Here is a 21,509-nt window from a genome sequence, read left to right on the forward strand (position 1 = left end):
ATACATGTCAATTTTTTATTATTATATAATGTTATATATATTTATAAAATGGACAAATGAAAGATGAAAGATCTCTAATGGTAATGTAATAGACAACAACAAAAAAAAAAATTAACTAAAAAGTATAATAATAATTTAGCTATTTTTATTAGATTAGATAAATTAAGATATGAGGGTTATCACATTAAACTTAATATAGTGTTTCTAATATAATAATACCTTCAAATTTTGTTTCTCATATCTAATTATAAGATTTTTTTTTGTGTGTGATATTACAAGCTTTATATTTAAAATAATTGTGAAACTAATTCTGGTAATCTGGTAATCATTCTAGCAAAACTGTAACAACTTTCATAAAATTTTATATTAAAGTAAGTTGTGTGTGAAATTAGTAGCAATCTGGTTTTGTTATTCAATTACCCTCAAAATATATTTTATATTTCTTTAAATAAGTTAAAAAAAACTTTAAAAATAAATAAAATAACTTTGAGATTCTCAAACCTTATAATACCACTTCATATCATTTGAACTGTCATACTAAAACAGTTTATTATAAATGAATCTATAAATTTTCAGTTGGTTTAATTTGTGTGGTGTTTCACAAATGAATCTTTAAACAGTTTATTTATTATAAATGAATCTCTAAACAGTTTCAAATCTGTTCATATAACAAGATTCAAAGTTAGTTTAATTGTAATTCAACATAATTATGCCTAAAATTGAAAGCAAAATTACTAAACTGTCTTAAAAAAAACTTGGTGAACCTTAGAAAAATAAAAACAGCAACTATGTATAGTTGTGAGGCAGCATCATAGATTCTGTGCTACTAGGTTTTTAGGAGAATAACTTCAAAATTTTAGTACTCATACCATATCAGATTCTAATGTTTTCAAATTTCAATGTTCCACCATTTTTTTCTGTCATTTTGATTATTTTTTCTCTTTATTCACCTGACATGGCCAATAAACCTTAGTGAAACACTGCACAAAACTGCAGCAAACGTTGCTCTTAAGACAAAAGACATTCCGGTTGGGGAACAAAAACCTCAGGAGAGTTATTTTTAAGACAAGAAAGAAGAAAAGAGAGATCTCAAACTCCTTTTAATTTCATGTAGACACAACCTTCTTCACCACTTTGGTAACTTCTTCTGGGGCCTTCTCTGCTGGTATGTTCACAAGATTACCTTTCTTAGCGTAGTAGTCTATTACCTGCAACAACCACAACAACAACGATCAAATCTCCAATACTCTTCACTCAAGCTCGAATGCTTTATGAAACTTACCGGTTGTGTCTGCTTGTGGAATGCATCAAGCCTTGATCTTAGAACATCCGCATTGTCATCTTTACGTTGAATCAATGGCTCTCCAGTCACCTAAAAACATTCAAGTTGATACATAAATCAATCGTCAAAGCTCCGATTTGCTAGTCAAATATTGGGAATGAGTTGGTTTTCCTTACATCATCGACTCCGGGAACTTTGGGAGGTGCGAATTTGGTATGATAGCTCCTTCCACTTGAAGGGTGAATCCACCTTCCAGTAATTCTTTCTTCCAGAACAGAATCATCAATCGCAAAATTAAGCACCTTATCTATCTGAGCTCCCCTTCTATTAAGCATCTCATCAAGCTACAGGATTTATAAAACAAGGTCAGAACATTTACAAGAGCAGATACAAAACAAACAACCGAGCACAGAAACGAATCAGAAACCTTCTCAGCTTGGGTCACGGTCCTAGGGAACCCATCAAGAATAAAACCTTTCTGACATTTGGGTTTGTTCATTGCTTCATCCATGATACCAACAACTAAGTCATCAGAAACAAGCTCTCCCTGGAGAAAAAAAAAAAAGTTCTGATTCAAAACTAACACCAATAACATGAAAGCTTAATAGAAAACAAACCAAGTCTGTGTTTTTCTGTTACCTTGTCCATTGCCTCCTTGGCCTTAACACCAAGAGGAGACTTAGCAGCAACAGCAGCTCGAAGCATGTCACCGGTAGACAAATGGCACAAGCAAAACTCATCCTTTATGACAGGAGACTGTGTACCTTTTCCTGAACCAGGTGGACCTGCCGATGCAAACCATAGATAAGCTTAGAGCACAAACATGAAACCCGGTAATTCACATTCTTTGTTCAACTATGAGGACATCTATCTTAGGGTTAAACAAGAATCTGAGCTAAAAAACATCAACCCCTTCACTATGATCATCAGATAAAGACTTAGGGATAGCAGCAAAAATACAATTTTTAAAGACTAAAACAGATAAAAATCGAAACTTTCACAACACAATTCACAGAGAAATCACACAATTGAGTGAAAATTTCAGAGGGTAACAAAGAGATCAATTTTACCGATGAAGACGAGACGTTTGTCAGGCTTAGAAGCACATTTCATACGGCGAAGAAGCTCAGACATGAGATCAACGGTCTGAATGTCTTCCATATCTACAGAAGCCGCACTGCTCGACGCCATGTTCGCTCGTTCGTTCGTTTCGTCTCTTACAGAGAGAATTTAGATTTGGTCTGGTGGGTTCTCTTTTTGAAGTGCGTGTAGCTTAGATTCGATGCTTCCAATGTCGTCTCTCACATATTTACGATATTACCCTTCACTGTTCCAACAACTACAAGTCAAGTCCCTGCCCCTCGAACAACCCTCTGGGGTTGGTGACACACCCACCTTCGAAAACGAGTCTTTGCACATATTTCATAATTACATAAATCAAATATTTAAACATTAACAAGACAAAATATTTGGATTTCTTTGTCACGGGAACATGAAACATTATGCTTCTTTGCATACTCAATACCATCTTCTCTGCCTTAGATTTCCCATTCTCTCCATGGTTCCACAACTTTGAGTTCCGGGTTTAGTGAGGAAAGGTGAGTTCAAAGCGAACCTGATTAAACATTAAAACCAATATAAGAAGCTAATGGATCTCCTCTAGGAGACTTAACTACGTGGTTCCATCATCCCCGGGGAAATTTATCCAAAAATGTTACCTTCAGCGATGACAGGACGCGCCATTGAGGTACCAAGCGAGTATTTTCGCTCATAGATGGCGCCAGGCCAGCTCTAAGACAAAGGGATTATGTAATCTTACACAAACTCTTCCGTTAGATTCTTAACAACCAACTGAGAAGCACCACTGGCCTTGGCCTTTTGTTCTAAACCCTCCAACTCTTTTAAGCCCTGCAGATTAAACATTTAGGACAAGTGAAGAAGATACTGTACTGCAATACAAACGTAAGAGCCAAAAAAACATGTTTTCAAGAGTCAAATAATTGGAACACTAGTTTGTGATGTACCTGACCAACATCTGCAGTAAAGCACACAACTTCACAGCCATAATTCTCTCAAAAAACATGGAAAATGCAAAGAGTCCATGTAAGCCGACACATGTTAACGGTTATATAAACATCATGAAACAAAAATCACCCCTTCAAAGCATCTAAAATGGCTAATCCACATCGTAACTAGCTACGGATATACATGGTTTTAGATCTTTATCTTTACTACTTGACTAATACATTCTAGACAAACTATAGCAGTAATGTTAGACCTCAAGAAACAAAACAAAAAACATACTTTAGCCATCAGCACAATGACAGAAGTGTTAAAACCTCCACTGTAGGCTAGAAAAACTTTCTTGAGTTTCCCACGAAGCCCTCTGAATCAGTAGCTACCACGCACAACATTTCCATTACCATATAGAACATCCCAAATAGCTACAAAGCAAGAAACTTACTTTCAAAATTTTGAGGATATCACTTTCAACTTTTCTTACTGTATATAATCATTTTTTTTTTTTTATTAATGAGAATATGAGATGTAAACTGTAATAAAGGAGAAGAAAAATCTACAAATTAAAACCATCACCTTTTCATTTAACAGTGTTTAAGAAAAAAAGAAAATGCATTGGCTTATTTTTATGAAAGAGAGATTCGTAAAGGCAATGATGATGTCATAAAATTAACGGTATAGTAGTAGTAAAAGGAACGGATCTAGTTTTCTCGTCAAAAATCACAAAGCGTGCAGCTGCCACGTCAGCTGGGATATTTGGTCGCCCGTACCTCCCCTTCTCTCTCTCTCTCACTCTCTCAAGTCAAACCCAAACCTTCTCTCAGATTCTCCGGCGGATCGATCGATCATGTCAGCAGGTAAATAAGCTCACTCCGATCTCTTCTGATTCAAATCTCCGGTCACCTTTCCCATGATTTAGTTTTTGTGGCGGATGATTGATATATAGGAGGTTCATCTCCGGCGAGTTTGTGGCTGGCACCGAATCCGAGTAAGAGATGGGGAGAGCTCTTCTTCCTCTTCTACACTCCTTTCTGGCTCACTCTTTCTCTTGGGATCGTTGTTCCTTACAAGCTTTACGAGGTCTCTCCTCTATCTCTCTCTTCCTAATTTTATACGATTTATCAAATGAGCAGAGTTAGGCTTGTTTGGCTCCAGTTATACTATACTTGACTTCAGCTTTCTAGTGAAATTAGATCAAGAATTTGTAAGTTTTTAGTGTTTTAGGGATCTGACGATTTGATTGGTTTCGAAGTTCTCTCAAAGTGGGATTTTAGATATATATATATACTTGAAGAGTGCTAAAGAAGTGGCTTTTGAACAACTTGTAGACATTTACGGAGTTGGAGTATCTGCTTCTGGGCTTGGTTTCAGCTGTTCCTGCTTTCATCATACCCATGTTACTCGTTGGAAAGGTTTCTCTACTTTTTTACACTCATTCATTCATTCTCTGTTTATCTTTTCTTGTTATCGCGGATATGCAGTGGTTTTAGTGTTTCTTCATCTCTATTGTGCATTTCACCTTGGACTTGTGTTTTGATGCTACTTTTAACAGTAAAGGTTGAAGATATCGAAACAGTGTTATTGTACTTACTTGAATAAATATGCAGCTAGACCTGTTCCAGTGAGATAATAAGCTGTGTTGACTTTGTTACTTCTTGTGAACTTTGCTTTTACTGAGGGCTACATTTTTGTTGGTGCTTTTTACTTGTTTATCTATGGCCGATTGAATGCAAAAGTCTATCGTATACTTCAACACTCTGAATTCGTTCATTCTTTCGTTGTCACCATCTTATCTTAATAGTACATACTAACTTGGATTAGTAATTGCTACTTTAACAGTCGTAGATGGAAGATATTGAAACTGTGTATTGTACTGTCTTCTACAAAATGCTGCTATACCTGTTGTAATGTGATTTTATATATTATTTGGCTATATCAAAGATGTGTTGACTTTATTACTTGTTGATAATTCTGCTTTCACTGTGACCTTTACATGTTGGTGCTTTACTTCTTTGTCTATGGCCTTACATATCTACTTGCGTCCAATGGAAAGGATACCTCTGTTCTTTTCACTCAAAATAAAAATGCATTTTTTTTTTTTAGGCTGACAGAAGTTTATGCTGGAAGGACCGCTATTGGGTTAAGGCAAGCTCTTTCTTCCTCTGTCCATGAATTTTTGCTTCCCAGATTTAGTTTCAACTCTTTGTGGATTTAAAAGTCTGAGATACTTTTTGATTTTAATTTCATTGAGGTTAGTGGTCAGAGCATTCATTCTCATGATTCTCATCCATAGTTGTACTGATTGGTAATTAATTCTACTACAGGCAAATCTCTGGATAATTATTTTCAGCTATGTGGGAAACTACTTTTGGACACACTACTTCTTTAAAGTTCTTGGAGCGTCGTATACGTTTCCATCATGGAAAATGAATAATGTAAGCACAACAAATTCAGTGGATAACTTCGGTAGCTGTGTTCTGTTGAGTATTTTTCTTGTTTCTATGGGATCATGGCAGGTTTTTGGTTATTTCTTTTCTGTGTTGAACAGGTCCCTCACACAACATTCTTCTTAACACATGTTTGCTTCCTCTTTTACCACGTTGCATCGAACATTACTCTTCGAAGGCTACGACATTCCATTGCTGACTTACCAGATTCTCTGAAATGGTGTTTTGAGGCTGGATGGATACTGGCGCTTTCTTATTTCATTGCATACTTGGAGACTATTGCCATTGCAAATGTATGTTGTGATTTCTTCATTTCTATGATAGTTCCTATAAAAAGTTTCAGAAGGCATCTTACTTTGTGCTTTATCAATAGTATAATCTTCTTATGTAATCTGCTTAAGGGCTATGTTTATCTACTTAATCATTCTAAAATCTTGTTTGGAAACAAAAACTTCACAAAAACCGTTCATATGTTTTGTTTGTTTTCAACGTGTGCAGTTTCCTTACTACGAGTTCGTGGACCGAAGTGCCATGTACAGAGTTGGATGTTTGTTCTATGCCATTTACTTCCTTGTGAGCTTTCCAATGTTCTTCAGGTAAAGAACAGCCTCAAGCCATAGTTTTCTGAATTTCGAGTTTCCTGATCAACATCTCGTAGAAACGGTGAATCGTTTTACCATCATGACTGTTGCATATCACAACTGAGGAAAGCGATAACTGATTGCGTTATATATAGGGTATTAAAAAATAGGATATAGAGACATTTATATATGGAGAATGACCCTCCAGATCTTTCTCAAGTGCCTTGAGAAGTTCTTAGAACCATTGTGCCAACTCTGTGATATGTCATATGTCTCCTTAATTTTGTCATATTTCTTACTACTTAAATGTCTTTCTGTTTTCTTATGCATTAATTGGTGGGGGTTTGCAGGATGGATGAGAAATCAAGTAACGAATGGGATTTATCCCGAGTGGCTGTTGATGCTTTGGGTGCTGCTATGTTGGTAACAATCATTCTTGATCTATGGCGTCTCTTCTTGGGACCTATAGTTCCCTTACCAGAAGCACAAAAATGCCTAGAGTCTGGATTACCTTGGTTCTCCAGCTGAAAATTGAAAGATCGGCTGCTTCCACCAATTCAGAGATAGCATTGGGCTGAAAGAGAAACCTGCGCAAGAGTGTCCGTGAACACTTCACAGAATCAAGAAACAGTTAAATGTGATTTTGGGCATGTTTCTGAGGTTTTTCTTCTCCCAGATGACTGCTGCTTTGTTTTTATTTTTCTGTTTCTCCTTATGAACTTGTCAATGAAATCTTTGAAGATTATCATTTACAGAACAGAATGGAACTTTCTTTGTTGCGGAATTATCATTTAAGTGATATCTTACTTCTCCCTAGCGTTTGTTCCATCCTTGAAGTGCCCTTATGGTCAGTAACTCAAATGGGATGCTGGTACATACCTGCAACACGATCAGAACATTAATCTCTTTACGTATCTGAAGCATCCATGATTCTTCAAACAGGTACACGTTCTCTCTGCTTCAGTAGACCGGTCTTAGTATAATAATGGGAGAAAGAACAAGACTGCTCTCGATTTTCATAATCTTTAATCTCCAAAGACTCAATGCATATCACATGAAAACTTTGAGAGATATGGAGATAAGAGTCTTAAAATGATATATAATCTAAAGATCAAAGTCTCATTCCAATCAGATAACCCTGTTTCAAAATAAACAATTAACGATCCTAGTATAGGAGCAGTCTACAACTTTCAAATATAAAAACATAAAGTAAAGAGAAAAGTCACTGAATTAGCATCACACTGATACTAACTCAGATTCACTGTAGTTTGTATGAAAAAAAAGTCTAGAAAGAAAACAGAAACAAAACAGGGTTTCTTGAGAAATCTGATCTCTACCATCTTCTACTCCTTCTTCTCTTTGCCACTTTCCATTTCAAGCTTCACCTTTGCTTCATCATCAACTGCAACATTGCTCGAAATCTCTGGAACATCATCAACTTCCTCCTTCGGTTTCTTGTCCACAGTCTCCATTTTTATCATCATTCCAAGCTTCTCTGCTTCATCATCAATTCCAACATTGTTCATAGTTTGCACTACTTCATCGTCAGCCTCCTCCTTTGGATTCTTGATAGCCAAATTCTCCAATTCTTTCATCTCCTCCTTAGTGACAACCTTGAGAAGCTCTGGTGACAAATGTGCTGGATCAAGCTCCAAGCAACCTTCAGGAGCATTCTCACCATCTTGATTTGTAAGAAAATGAGAAGCCACCTGATGCGAGAACCTAAACAGCTCATACCTTGGGAATGTCCTCTGGTTTGGATGGCGACGAAACACAGCTACGAATCCTGGGACTTTAACAAGCGGCACAACCGTCACACCTCCTTCTTCATCGAAATCTTGAATCACTTCAACAATTTCATACTTGTCCACAACTTCTTCAGGAGTTGAACTGTTCCAAGATGGTGACCAGTTTGTATACAGAGCCCAAACATCGCCTTTCTTCGGATAGATGTGCACAAACCCTTTGGCATCTTTTGCCCACTTGACTTTATGGGAGAAAGAGTCGAAAGACTCACAACTGCTAGCCTTCCCGATTGAGAAGTGTCCGCTCGTCTTGTAAAACCCCGATTCAATCCACTTCATTGGACCCAGTTCCTCATTTTTCTTGCTATACAGCCAAGAAAAACACAGCTTGAACGGTTCTTGAGAGACAACACCATGAACCAGTGCATAAAACCGGGGCATCCCGATATCATCATATACAGCCCATACCTGGTCTTCTTCTCCAAACGAAGCTTCAACCCGGTCCTTGTCAAAGTCGTAGAAATCAGTATCTGGAATAATCACATCCAATGAATCAGGTTCCTCCTCCTTAACCACATCATTAGCGTTCATCGAGCCTTGAGGTACGTTTGTTGCTGCAGCACCAGACCCAACATTGTTTTCTTGAGAACCAGAAAGCAACCTTTCAAGACCCTGTTGGACAATACTCTTACCCGTTTCAATCAAAGCACTTTCAACCATACTTGGAGTAGGCTCAAATCTATCACGTCTGATCCCTGCGTCTTCACTGATTCTTCTTAACTGAGGAACATGATACGGATTTGTTAACGGAGGTCCCCTTCGTTTGTTTTCTCCTCCACTAACTCTCCTTAATGGGTTTACAGGACCAGAAACTCTCCATGGAGGTTGTTCAACCATTGGTTCAACCTTAACTTCAACTCTTTCTTGACTAAACCTGTTTACTGGACCAAAGGTTCTTTGAGATGTCAAGACAGGATGAGGCGGCACTGATGACAGAACCATTGGATTATAAGTCAAGCTCGAAACCTGACTCGCTCTTTCCCTAGCACTCATGAGCTGCTGATTCGCGGAACCCCATGGAACAACACGATTTACCAATGGAGTCTGACACGGGAAAGCGATAAACGGCTTGCGACAATAAATACACATAACACTGCGATCTTTGCACCTATTTGGATACTCATACTTCATGGTACAAGAACGGCAACATGTCCAGAAGCTGACACCATTTGATGGAAATGAATTAGTACCCAAGTAATCAGGAAACCCCTCCGAGACTCTTCTCAGGTTCTGTAGTCGTAGCTGTTCTTGACGTCTCCTGTCATAGAGCTGCTTCCTTCCTTCATTGCACAGATTTCTCCATGACTCAGCCAGTAACATGTTGGCTTCATCAATGCTGCCAACAGAGTCGTCACTATCAAGGATAATGTCCAGAGATAGTTTCTTGTAACGCTCTAGAATTGTTCCAAGATCCGCGGTTGGATTGACCGATAAAACAGCATACCAATCAATTTCATTGTTGATTTTGTGCGCGAAACCCATGCGCACATCAAGAACTGCATTGAGACGGAGAAGACCGCAGAGTGCAGGGTTCAGCTTTTGTGCCTTGACAGCAAATTCTTTGGCTCCATAGAAATCACCCGTTCTATACTTCTCCACCGCGATAGCTTTCGCTCTTCTTGCTTCTTCTCGGATGTTTTCAGCTATTCTTCTGTCCACTTGCAACATTTCTTCTTCAAGGTAGTGCCACGAGATCCTTCAAAATATAGAGATAGATCAAAAATTGAAACAGAGCAAATATGTCTTGAATAGTGCTGAAAGTAGAAAGTAGAAAGTGGGAAAGCTTCTTCCCCAAGAAACTAAAATGGAATCTAACAAAACGTAAGAAATCTATCAAAACCTAAACACCATGAATCAAACAAAGTTACTATTCAGAAAATGCTTTATACCATCAGTCAAACAAAACATGGCTAATCTCTTTTCTTCTAACCAAAGCATCGACCAACCAAACATCAAAAACTCAAATGAATTCACAGAACATAGCAAAAAAAAAGAGACTGAATCACGTAAACCAATTGATAAACACGATGGAGAAGAGTATAAAACAAGAAAAGTCGAAATCAAAATCGAAGTCACAACCAAATAGCCAACTCAATTTGTTAATACGAATCAAAGTCCACACCGAACCATGCAAAGAGATATATATGAATTTATAGCAAAAATATGAACAAACGAAAACGAAGAATGATAAATGCAACGGTACGTATAAATGTATAATGGAGATAATTAAATGATACCTCTGAATTGAGAATGAGTAAGAACAGCTTCAGACTCGTTAGTGATTTGCTTTGGTTTCGTACCCTTCTTCTTTGATCAGATTACTTAGGAATATTAAAACCTCAAAACCATAGAATGAAATGGTTGATACCTATATATATATGAGTTTTTATTGGTACTATTTACCAATAATGCATTTACCTTAATTCACAAATGTACTTAGTCAACTTCAAATTATTTTTAACATTTATTGACTGTACTAAATATTTATATTTAGGTATACTATTATCACTTTGAACAAAGACTATTGTATTTAAATGGTAGTCAGAGTATTGTTTTGGATTTTGTTACTCTTTTGAGGTTTTTTTTAAATGTGATAAAAATTAATGATATTAAGACTAAAAAAAGGTCAAAGAAAAATAAATCCTTATGTGATAAATGTGAATCCTTTTCATTTAAAGAAAGATTTTTTTCTTAATTAGTTTTCGCTAGATAACTACCCGCGCTACATCGCGGAAATATTGCTACCTATTTTTATTTTTACTTTTTATCTAATACTTTTATTTTTAAATTAGACTATCCGGACGATAACATCCCTAGTCTACATCGTCTATCAATACATGCTATCGATATTCAATAACTGACGTACCATCTTGATTATTATGCCGATAACCATCGACCTATCCCAATACCTCACAATAACAATCGCTCTCTCCCAGGATCTCTCGTTGATATGAACACATGAACTCTTACACCGAGCCCATCGTAGATTATACTCGATAGTAGGTATCCATCGATTCTCGATGCCATTCTTCACAAACCACCAACATAATTTGATCTCTATCATGATTCTCGTTGCACACTCGATCATCGATTACATCTACTCGATCACTCATGTCGACAACATAGTCGGTCATTCCTGATCTCTATCGATTCGACAACACTTTTGTATAGCGGTCAATTTCTTAAGTTATCAAGGCACTTTTTAATAGTTGTTGATGATGAATTCAAAATTTTCAAGAAAAATAACTAACTATTATCGGTTGAGAGTTATAGAAAATTATTATAAAAAAACTGTGCATCTATAATAAACTTTTAGTGAATTCTTTTTAATACATGTGAAAAATCTGAAAATTAGATTAATTAGAATTCACAAATGGAGCAATAAACACTATAATTAATGTTTAAACAACATTATCTACCAAAAATAAATGTTTAAACAATATAATAGATACTACGTACATAAGTTGTGATGTATTAAATTCTCAAAAACAAAATACAGTGGAAGAAATAAGATGAGTGTTAGAGGGTTAAAAAGGTCGAGATTTAATAAGGTGGTTATGTAATGAAGGTACCTTTTTCATGAGATTCTATTGTACTCAGAAATTTATATAATGAACTATTATTGTGTAGTGTACAATGTACCATATGATTTTAATTCCACGTCGATCAACAATCAATACCCGAGATATAACCAAACCAATTCAAGAGGCAAATTGGTCGGTCCATAGCACCTTCTTCAGAAGGCTAGAAGCCCCATAAGTGTTGAGACCAAATGCTTCAAGAGTTAAAGACTATAATCAAAACAACAAAGCATTGAGAGAATAAGCCAGATTTGTTCTCAAAAAATTTCAAAACTAAGAAAATGACGAGAGACCCTTTTTCGTGAGAATGACGATGACACCTATATAACAAATTTCACAAGTCTTCTTTACACATTGGGAGGGGAAAATTTCAGAGAGTTCGATAAAGCCTCGCTTCTCTGAAGCTAGTTGCTCCATGTTGAAATACAACACAGAGAGCCACAAGAGGATTCAACCATAGTATCAATGACTTCAACTTCTACATGAAGAGTGCTACTCAACCTTTTTAAAGTTTTCCAATAATTTGTAAAAATCGCGCAAAAAGGGGTCAATCAGAATGGCGTCGGTCCTTAATTTTCAATCGGTCATGATATTGATGACAATGAAACACAACAATCAACCACTAGTGCAAACCCACACGACATAACATTCAAGTCTAAAAAGAGTTTGCCGCAAGAGATACATAGACATAACATTCAAGTCATTGCCCCCACCCGGCGAATCTACTTGGTTTATACAAATACATCCATGTTACACTTCCCACACTAGGCCACACATAGTCGCCATTATTAATAACTGAAATTCTCTAATCTCGTTTGTATGCAACAAACACACTTTACTATCAAATCTAAGTAGCAAAGTACAGACACTCGAGTAACAACAAGAAAGTAGTAGTATTATCAATCAACTATCTAACAACAGTTTGCTCTATAATCTCAAAACCAACTGTGACAAACCAACATAGCACAGACCATTTGTAACAAGAGCATAGTCATTATATAAAACCCATGGTCATAACATGATAAGTATTAAGACATGTACATAAGAATTTTGACACAGTCTATAAAAGGGTGTAAGTCCGACTTTCACATATGTAACTTAAACCCCTGACTTATAAATTACCTGGCCACTGTCATCTTTCAAACAAACAAGACTGTCCTTCCAGCAAGAGAGTCTTCGTCATCTTCCTGCAAAAGAACTTAACTTTTCCTTTTTGGGTGGTGAATAACCAATTGAGTTCCTTCAAATAGGTCTGGTAAGTAACTCTCCAGGTCATCTGGTGTGTATTTTATGTACTTTCCAGCATGCCTACCACCTTCTAGTTGACCCTTATTCCTTCCGAAGAAAGCCCGGTAAGCCGGAATTACTTTCTCTGATATAGATATCCTCAGTTCTTCACGAAGTTGAGGATCCGGGACCTTCCAAGCTGTTTGAAGTCTGTATAACTCTTCAAAACTGGCATTAAAACCTCTGAATCTTTCCTTTAATGCCATCTTGGAGGAATTGTTGCTTCTTTGTCCATAACTCGGGCTGCCACTTGAGCTTCCACCCATATTTTCGTCTCTCAAAGCAGATAGCACCCTGCTCCAGGAAGCCCTGAGGTAACCAGTAGCATATTGACGTATCTGCCCTCTTCGCTTTCTAACCCAATCATCGCCCAAGAGTTTACCAAGCTCAGAATCCTTCACCTTCTGAACTATATAGTAAATGTTGTTCATCATGAACACATATTGCAGCCCACCATCTTCATACAACTTTGACTTCTCTTCCAGATTTGACTCTAAGGACGTAATCAACCTCAATACTCGTTTCGCAAGAGGAGACATCTCTTCTGCACTATCATCCCCAGATAAGTGATCTAATTCATCATTCTCCAGAAGCGAATTTAGGGTAACCGCATAATCCACAATCAATTTCATGTAGTTCATCACATAACGTATCATTGGATGAACCTCACCATTTGTCGTCGGTCTCTTTGATGTCTCATTCTGAACATTATTCTCAAACTCAACAAAAGTCCCCCTCGCAGCATCACCCAATGCTTCCAAGACCCCCTTGGTCTCGTTACAGACAAAACAGTCAGTGACCATCACCTCTAAGGTCTGCAACACATTAGCCAATGCATCATACATATCCAGAATCCTAAACAGCTTCTCCGATGATCTTCTACCAATCGCCACAGCCTCTCCAAAATTCAACAACTGCATCACACAACTTTTAGTTGTCTCGTTAAAGCAGACCTCTTTACTCGACTCCGAACCGCTAAAGATCTCATCGCATATCTTCTTCTCACCAGCCAGAAGAACCCTAACAGTGATCTTCACAGCTTGAATCCACTTCTTCATCTTCTCATCCATAGACTTCCAATCAATCTTCTGAACTTCTTCTATACTCAGCTTCTCAACACCGAGAATCATCAAACATTCATCCAAAGCATCACGCCTCACCGTGCTATAAACTTGAACACACTCCTTCTCATAACCAGCACGAATCATCCGTTCTGCAATCTCCTTCAAATCTTCAACAGCAGTCGGATTAATCAAATCAACCCAAAGATCACACCCAATACTCCCTCCCCTCTCATGAAACAACCTCCTCCTACTCCCACTACCATCTCCATCAGCAACCAATCCAAAATTCTCAAAATCCTCAGCCACATCACCATCAGCAAACGACAGAGAAACACGACGCATCGAGCCATAGAGCCGTTCCGCATCTAAAGGAACAGTGTTACGAACCAAAATCCGCCTAAATTCATCTTCCAGGTGAGACATAGCCATCTGCAAAGCACTATCAGCTCTATCCACCATATCAGGCTTATTCTCCGAAGAAAGATCCTCAAGCAAAGAGATAACCTCATCAACAGCTGAGAGAAACTCCGTAGCTTCCTCAGGAGATTCATCGAACGAAAGAGAAAACGAAGAGGAACGATAGTTACCGGAAGACGAAGAAGAGTGACGAGAAGAATCGTTACCGCCGTCCCAACGATGAATAACAGATTCCGCAGCTTCTAAACGCGCCACAAGAGCGTCGTTTTGATCCTCCTCCTGGTTCGTCATCGCAGTTTTGATATTCGATAAACGGTTATCAAAGCTGGAGAAGATAAGTAACATATCTTCACGAACCTCTTTAGGTGTGTTGAGGCTTTTCATGATCTGTTGCGCCGTAGCGAGAACACGGTCTTCACCTCCACCACCACCACTACCGCCTCCGGCTCCGGCGTTGATACTCGCCGCCGTGGTTGTTGTTGCGGCCATAATTATAGAAATTGAAAAAGGAGAAAACAAAATTGAGAGGAGGGATTGATTGAATCAAGAAGAAGAGGACATGGATCGTGTTGTGAGATTTAGGGATCAAAACTTGTGGGACGATTGAATTGAAGAAATGGAGTAAAACTTTTCTTCTCTTTTTTCCTAGGGTTTGAGTGGAACAAAGACAGCGATATGGAAGACAAAGGTTATTTTTTTTTGTTTTTGGTCTTTCTAATTAAAAGAGTCAAAACGTTTTCGTTGACCGAAATGTTTTTATTTTGGTTCTTTTGGTACCGGTTTACTCTGGTCATACGAATTACTAGAGAATGTTTTTGGAACCGACCGGTTTAGTACTCTTTTTTTTTTTTTTTTGTTGATTTCATTTCTGATGAAACTTGAAAGGTCATTTTTTCGTTTTAATTGTGATTTGGATGAGTGACAAAAAAAAAAAAAAATCGTGATTTGGAGTGGTTTTGGATGAGACTATTTCAAGTTTAGAGTTAGACTATTTGGGTCGGTTCGGTTTTAGGATTTTTTGGGACTGTTCACTATGGGGGTTTTATGTTAGACTATTACAATTGAGTTATTTTGCAAAGTGTGGGTTTTGTTTCTATTTTTCATAAAGTCTTACATACAGAAAACTAGTTTTATAAATCTTTAGTCAACAAAATCACATATAATAAGAAATGTTTGAAAATTTTAAAATCCATATTTTTTGAAATTTTATGCCTTGGGGAAAATGATGAAAGATTAAACAAGAGCTAGGTAATGTATTGTCGATTTGATTTATTGCTAGTTGTGAATTAATCAAGTAATATGTGACAGAAAATAAATATGTAAGCTAGATGAGATTATCAATATATAAGAGTATAACTCTATATACTTTCAGATCATATATCTAAGATAAACTAATATTTTTAAGTTTTTGTTTTAATTATTATTTTATAAACCTACAAAATATTGTTATTCCACAAAATAAATACATTTTAAAAACTTAAAATACATGAAAATACACAAGTTAGAGAAATATTAGCATATATATATATATATAAAAAAAACTAGATAAGGGCCCGCGTAAAAACACGGATGAAAATTTATGTTTTCACGTATGAATTAAAAATATTCCATGTGTTAAAATTTGTAAAATCATAATATTAACAAAAATATTAATCAATATTAATTGAATATCATATTTTTTAATATAGATTAGGGCCCGTCTAGGGTTATTTATTTTCAAAAAAAAATTAAAATTAAAGTTTTATTGTAAGAATGTAATATCCAAAGTATTCAAAAAAAAATTAAGTTAGTAAATTGTTTTTTGTTGAAAAAATTATTTATGTTTCATACGTATTTAAAAATAGTTATTAAACATTCATTATAAAAATCTAGTAATGTTAAATTATCGATCACCAAAAAAATTATGAGCTATTCACCATTTTTCATAATATTACTATTACCAAATTTTTTCAAAAACTTAATTTAGATATTATACCCTAAACATGATTATACCATTATCCTAAAAATGTTGTTTCCTAACTTCCAGTTTTTAAAAAAATTATTCTTGCATATTTTTTACTTTGCAATTTATTGTATTTGTTAAACTTAATTAATTATTACAAAATTTGATGGTAAAATTTTTACAAATTAACGTCAATCCAAAAAATGAGTTATAGTGTCGTTGAGATAAGCCTTATTAATTATGAAAGTATACAAAACTAAAAATTTTAAAAGTATATATTTTAGAAATCATTATACTACGAATTATATTGACTTTGTTATCCTTATTGTAAGTTAGTAATGTCACTTTTTTAGTTTTCTTTTATTCACCCATTGTTTTAGCCAATGAGATTGGACTATGACATATTACCTTTAGACATAAATTAAAATTCAACAACATTTAAATATAAACTAATTTTTATAATCTATTATCACTAATTATTTGACACGTATCAGCATCTTATCAATTCAATTAACACGTGTCATGTTTTTGTTAATGAGTAACTTCGAAAACCCAACTTTATATAATAATAAGATGTACAAAATGTACTCACCAAAAGACCACTATAATTTATTTATCAGTAGTCTTTATTCATCCTAAGGATTCTCTGGAGTATAGATGGTCTTTCCATTCTTCTCAGATGGTTACCTCTTGTTTTATTTTTATTTTTTTTCTTTTTTTTACAGCATCTCACTCATCACTTTTTAACGATTCCATTATCTTTTTTTTATAAAAGAAAAAATTGTTACTTGTAGTTTATAATTTCCTCAAATGTTATTTTATTTTTCACGTCATTTGTGTATATATATATATATATATTTACATTAGTTTTATATATACATCTCCATGTTGTTATTATTATTCAATATTTGGATACATTCGTTTGTTATTATTTTTTTTAAAACAAATTTTGGCCAAAAACATTGATTAACTAAGTTCTTAGTTCAATTAGATGCACTCATTTTGCAAAATTCACAAGATTATTGTACATAAACAAATGTATGTTAATAGTCTATAATGAGCTATTGCATTATGCAACCTTTGTATAAAACTTGTTATATAATCGTAAATGTCATATATATATATATATATTTTTAAAACAAAATAGTTAGGACAGCTGGACAGCCGACTAAAAAATCAAATTTATATTTTTATCTGTTAAAACATTTCGTTGAAGTGTGAAACGGAGTTATATACACTAAGTATATATTTCTTCTTCCTTACGGTTCCATGATCATTGGTCCTTTTGTATTATTATTAAGCAGAAAATGATAACAAAACTTGTTTCTTACCTGTTTATTCGATAACAATGCTACAAAAGAATCATAGAAATTGTTAACATCATCATACATTATTTCATTTGGCAAAGGAAGCAAAGGGGTTTCTTGTACTGTCTCTCATGGATCCTATAAATGTGTGTTAGTAATTGTATGTACCAAAACGATGTAACTTTGTATTGCTAATTTGCTATCAATATAATGAAACTTTGCCGACAAAAAAAGATGAAAAACAGACTTATCTATTTTCAAGGCTCATAGAAAGTTTCCAAATTTGAAACATACAAATCAATTAGCCTTGAAAACAAGCACAAGTAGGTAACCCAACATTTGCCGCTAGAACTATAAATAACCATTCTTCACCATACGAAATGCTATGTCTATGTTAAAAGGCCTTCTTCTTCTTCTTCTTCTTCTGCTTCATCGGGTTCACAGGACGGAACCAGTCCAAGTCCAACCTCTGCCTGCATACACATCCAGTGGAAAAAAAGATAACATAGGGTCATATTTAGGCAAACAAAACTACAAGTGATCAGAAAAGGGAACTTGTGATAAGAGGATGTACTTTCAAATAGTTAGAAATATGGTAAATATACGCATTGGTATAACAACAAGCCCATCGGATTCTAATTACCTCAACTGCATGGTTATGCTATAGAGATGCTGAATAAAACTTTCAAAAGCTTATATATAGGACACTAATATAATTGCATATTAAGAAAGAGCAGCTGGCAGATTCATCTGTTTCAGTGCAGGTATCCTTCTCCTCAATTACACTTGATGACTCTGGTGGGAAATTAAGTAGCAAGTTAAGCAACCAGATTTGCTTCAAGATTGATTCCAGTGGAAGAGAGTGCTTCAAGAACTTCATGAGTGATGTCTGTAAGTATGACAACAGCATTGATGGTGAGATGACGACCAGAGTATACATATTTCTCCAAAAATCTTTGAGTACAGGGACTGACGATTCACCACGCACGTAAACTTCTCATTGTGCAACTCTGCCTCTGCGGGAGAAGTAGTAGCTAGTTAAGGAGCAGCTTGTTATTTCAACAACAGTACTGTGAGAGAGAGGACAAAGGGCTTTATTATAATGGGACTAGACTGCAAGAAGTTATTGAGAAGCCGAGTGGTGAAACACATTCTACTTTTATTGTATTGATAATGCTAAATGAATCAGAGAACGTTACAATGATCACACTATTTTTTCCTGTTGTATATCTTTTTGGCGTAAAGAAACAAGAACACTTAAATAACAAAAAAAAAAAAAATGAGAGTCTAATTCTACTTTATGTGATTCACCAATAACCTCCACAAGAACACTTCCCTTCTTTGAAATGATGGAACCGGCTCGCATCTCTCACTACCATCTCTCTTCCTGTAACCAAAGATATGTACTCAACTACCTTGTGACAATCTATGCATATCCTATGGTTCTGCGTAATCTGCAGTGGGTTCCATTCCGGTGTATTCACCAATCCATATGCTATCGCAAGCTTCTCGCTGTGGTATCTTCCTACTCGTTCTTCTTCCTTCTCATCTACGTCTGGCAGTAGATTTCTCTCCTCTGCTAAATACCCATATTCGTAAATTTCTTCCATTAGATCATCAACTTTTTGGTATATTTCCCTGTTTCATTACATTTTTAAGGTAATGAGTGTGTGACATAAAAGACAGGGAAGACAAAAAAGGATTCTACTATTATCATAGAAGTTACCTTTTCACCGCCTCATCGTAAGAATCACACTTGTCTCCTGAAAGAAAACTGTGAGTCTGATCTCCAACCTCCACCCAAGTACAAGCCGGCATCATGCTTAATCCTTTGCTCTCCAATGTCTCTAAAACTCCTTCAGCTTCAGCAGTTTTTCCCATACTGTTGTACATGTTATACAGCACAACGTAGTTTCCGAGCTTCTCTGGCCCCATTCCGTAGAGTTTTTCAGCAACCACTCTTCCGAGCTCCAAGTTTCCCTGCATCCTACAGGCATTCAAGAGTGCTGCCCACATATTCACAGTTGGTGTCAAAGGAGCTCTTCTGATGAAAGCAATGGCTTCATCTAATAATCCATCTCTACCCAACAGCTCAATCATGCAGGTATAGTGCATTGCCCTTGGTTTGATCCCATGAACCTCACTCATCGATAGAAAAATCTCCCAACCTTGTTCAGATAAACCTGAATAGGAACAAGCTGATAGAACTGCAAGAAATGTGACATGATTTGGAGCGACATTTGCAGCAATCATTTTCTCAAACAACTTAACAGCATCGGTTCCTCTACCATGATTTGCATATCCACCCATCAAAGCATTCCATGAGATTATATTTTTCCTCGGCAATTTATCAAAAACATATCTAGCAGTATCTACTCTACCCCATTTGCTATAGAAGTCAACAAGAGCCGTGTTCGCGACAATTTCTGATTCAAAACCATTTCGAATTAAACTAGCGTGTGCCTGCTTAGTAAGCTCAATTTTTGCAAGCCTTGTAGAAATTCTTATCATTATGGAAAGTGTGAACTGATCAACAGATGCACCTGAGTCTCGCATCTCGTACAACAAACACATAGCTTCCTCGCTGTAACCATGGAGCGCATAACCTGCAATAATGTTATTCCAAGCAACTGTAGATTTCTCAGGCATACTCTCAAAAACGAATCGAGCATCTTCAATCTCCCCGCACTTGCTATACATATCAATCAATCCACACGAAACAAAGGTGTTATCAACAACTCCTAATTTCAATGCACAAACATGCAACTGTTTCCCCACATAAATAGATCCTAACCCAGACGACGCCCGAAGCATCACCGCAAACGTATGAGTCTCACAATCAGAAAGCTCCTCCCACATCATCTTAAACAGCTCAAAAGCTTCTCCATAGTTACCAAAGTTGACAAACCCAGAGATAATCGAGTTATAAGAAATCAAGTTCCTCTCAGGCATTTCATCAAACAACCTACGTGCATCTATAATCATCCCACATTTCACATGCATCAACAAGATCCTGTTCATCATGTACTGCTCAGGCTCAAACCCATTGCTCATCATATACCCAAAAACCCTTTTAACACACCGTATCGATCTCAAACGAATACAAGCTTCAACCAATGCATCATATGTACTAACAGCAACATTAAAACTACCTCGAATCTCCAAAATCTCGAACAATTCAAACGCTTCCCTGAACCTATTACACAAAACCAACTTCTCAATCTGACTACAAATGCTCACTCCAGATTTACTGATCTGGGTATCATCCAAAACCTGAGCTTTCGATTCCTCAACGTCGACTCTAATCTTCTCTGGTTTCAGCTTTGGTTTTGGTTTCAGACCTTGAACTGCAGAAGAACATGTGATCCTCCCAAATGGGTTCTTCCATCTTCTTCCCCGGAGCGAGAAATCGTATCCAGAAAAGAGAAACTTTGGCGGGAAATTGAAAACCTTGGGATTGTAATACGAGTCTCGTCTTTCGTCTAACCTTATGCTCTGGTAACGCGCGAGTGGAATCTCCATAATTGGAAGGCAATGGGGTCAATTAGAGAATCGGAGAAAACAGAGGATCCAGACCATACTGATCGGAATCACCCGAGACAGCTCCGTGGATTTGTTTTGTTGATGCTACGCAATGTCTGAGGAAGAAGAAGAAGAAGAAAAAAAAAACAGAGATTTTTTTTAAAATAGAGAGAAGAGCATCATAGCATTGGGAGCTCCGCTGATGGCAGTTGGTGATTGTTAAGACTTTGAGGAAAGAAGCAGGTAGTTATGAAA

At 36.3% G+C, this 21,509-nt stretch overlaps 5 protein-coding genes across 5 annotated transcripts; 1 reads left to right on the forward strand and 4 right to left on the reverse strand.

Moving 5' to 3' along the window:
- Window positions 1-923: 923 nt before the first annotated feature.
- On the reverse strand, window positions 924-2,515 carry LOC17877276 (adenylate kinase 3). Its single transcript, XM_006280928.2, has 6 exons — window positions 2,353-2,515; window positions 1,922-2,067; window positions 1,710-1,829; window positions 1,459-1,626; window positions 1,283-1,372; window positions 924-1,208 (listed from the first exon to the last, which is right to left on the reverse strand). The coding sequence occupies exons 1-6, from the start codon at window positions 2,471-2,473 to the stop codon at window positions 1,107-1,109; spliced, it is 747 nt and encodes a 248-aa protein (XP_006280990.1). The 5' UTR covers window positions 2,474-2,515; the 3' UTR covers window positions 924-1,106.
- A 1,526-nt stretch (window positions 2,516-4,041) lies between these two features.
- On the forward strand, window positions 4,042-7,135 carry LOC17875827 (cycloeucalenol cycloisomerase). Its single transcript, XM_023779048.1, has 8 exons — window positions 4,042-4,158; window positions 4,248-4,381; window positions 4,630-4,713; window positions 5,405-5,446; window positions 5,626-5,736; window positions 5,850-6,041; window positions 6,247-6,344; window positions 6,680-7,135. The coding sequence occupies exons 1-8, from the start codon at window positions 4,149-4,151 to the stop codon at window positions 6,855-6,857; spliced, it is 849 nt and encodes a 282-aa protein (XP_023634816.1). The 5' UTR covers window positions 4,042-4,148; the 3' UTR covers window positions 6,858-7,135.
- On the reverse strand, window positions 7,033-9,854 carry LOC17875860. Its single transcript, XM_006279770.2, has one exon. It carries the CDS (start codon window positions 9,800-9,802, stop codon window positions 7,673-7,675), a length of 2,130 nt encoding a protein of 709 aa, XP_006279832.1. The 5' UTR covers window positions 9,803-9,854; the 3' UTR covers window positions 7,033-7,672.
- A 2,735-nt stretch (window positions 9,855-12,589) lies between these two features.
- On the reverse strand, window positions 12,590-15,155 carry LOC17875552 (exocyst complex component EXO70B1). Its single transcript, XM_023779045.1, has one exon. It carries the CDS (start codon window positions 14,970-14,972, stop codon window positions 12,915-12,917), a length of 2,058 nt encoding a protein of 685 aa, XP_023634813.1. The 5' UTR covers window positions 14,973-15,155; the 3' UTR covers window positions 12,590-12,914.
- Window positions 15,156-18,871: 3,716 nt separating this feature from the next.
- On the reverse strand, window positions 18,872-21,414 carry LOC17874835 (pentatricopeptide repeat-containing protein At5g50390, chloroplastic). The gene is made up of 2 exons (XM_006281644.2): window positions 19,459-21,414; window positions 18,872-19,370 (listed from the first exon to the last, which is right to left on the reverse strand). The coding sequence occupies exons 1-2, from the start codon at window positions 21,252-21,254 to the stop codon at window positions 19,040-19,042; spliced, it is 2,127 nt and encodes a 708-aa protein (XP_006281706.1). The 5' UTR covers window positions 21,255-21,414; the 3' UTR covers window positions 18,872-19,039.
- Window positions 21,415-21,509: the final 95 nt, after the last annotated feature.

This window comes from Capsella rubella, unplaced genomic scaffold (assembly GCF_000375325.1).
Source record: "Capsella rubella cultivar Monte Gargano unplaced genomic scaffold, Caprub1_0 scaffold_8, whole genome shotgun sequence".
In the NCBI taxonomy this organism is placed as follows: Eukaryota; Viridiplantae; Streptophyta; class Magnoliopsida; order Brassicales; family Brassicaceae; genus Capsella; species Capsella rubella.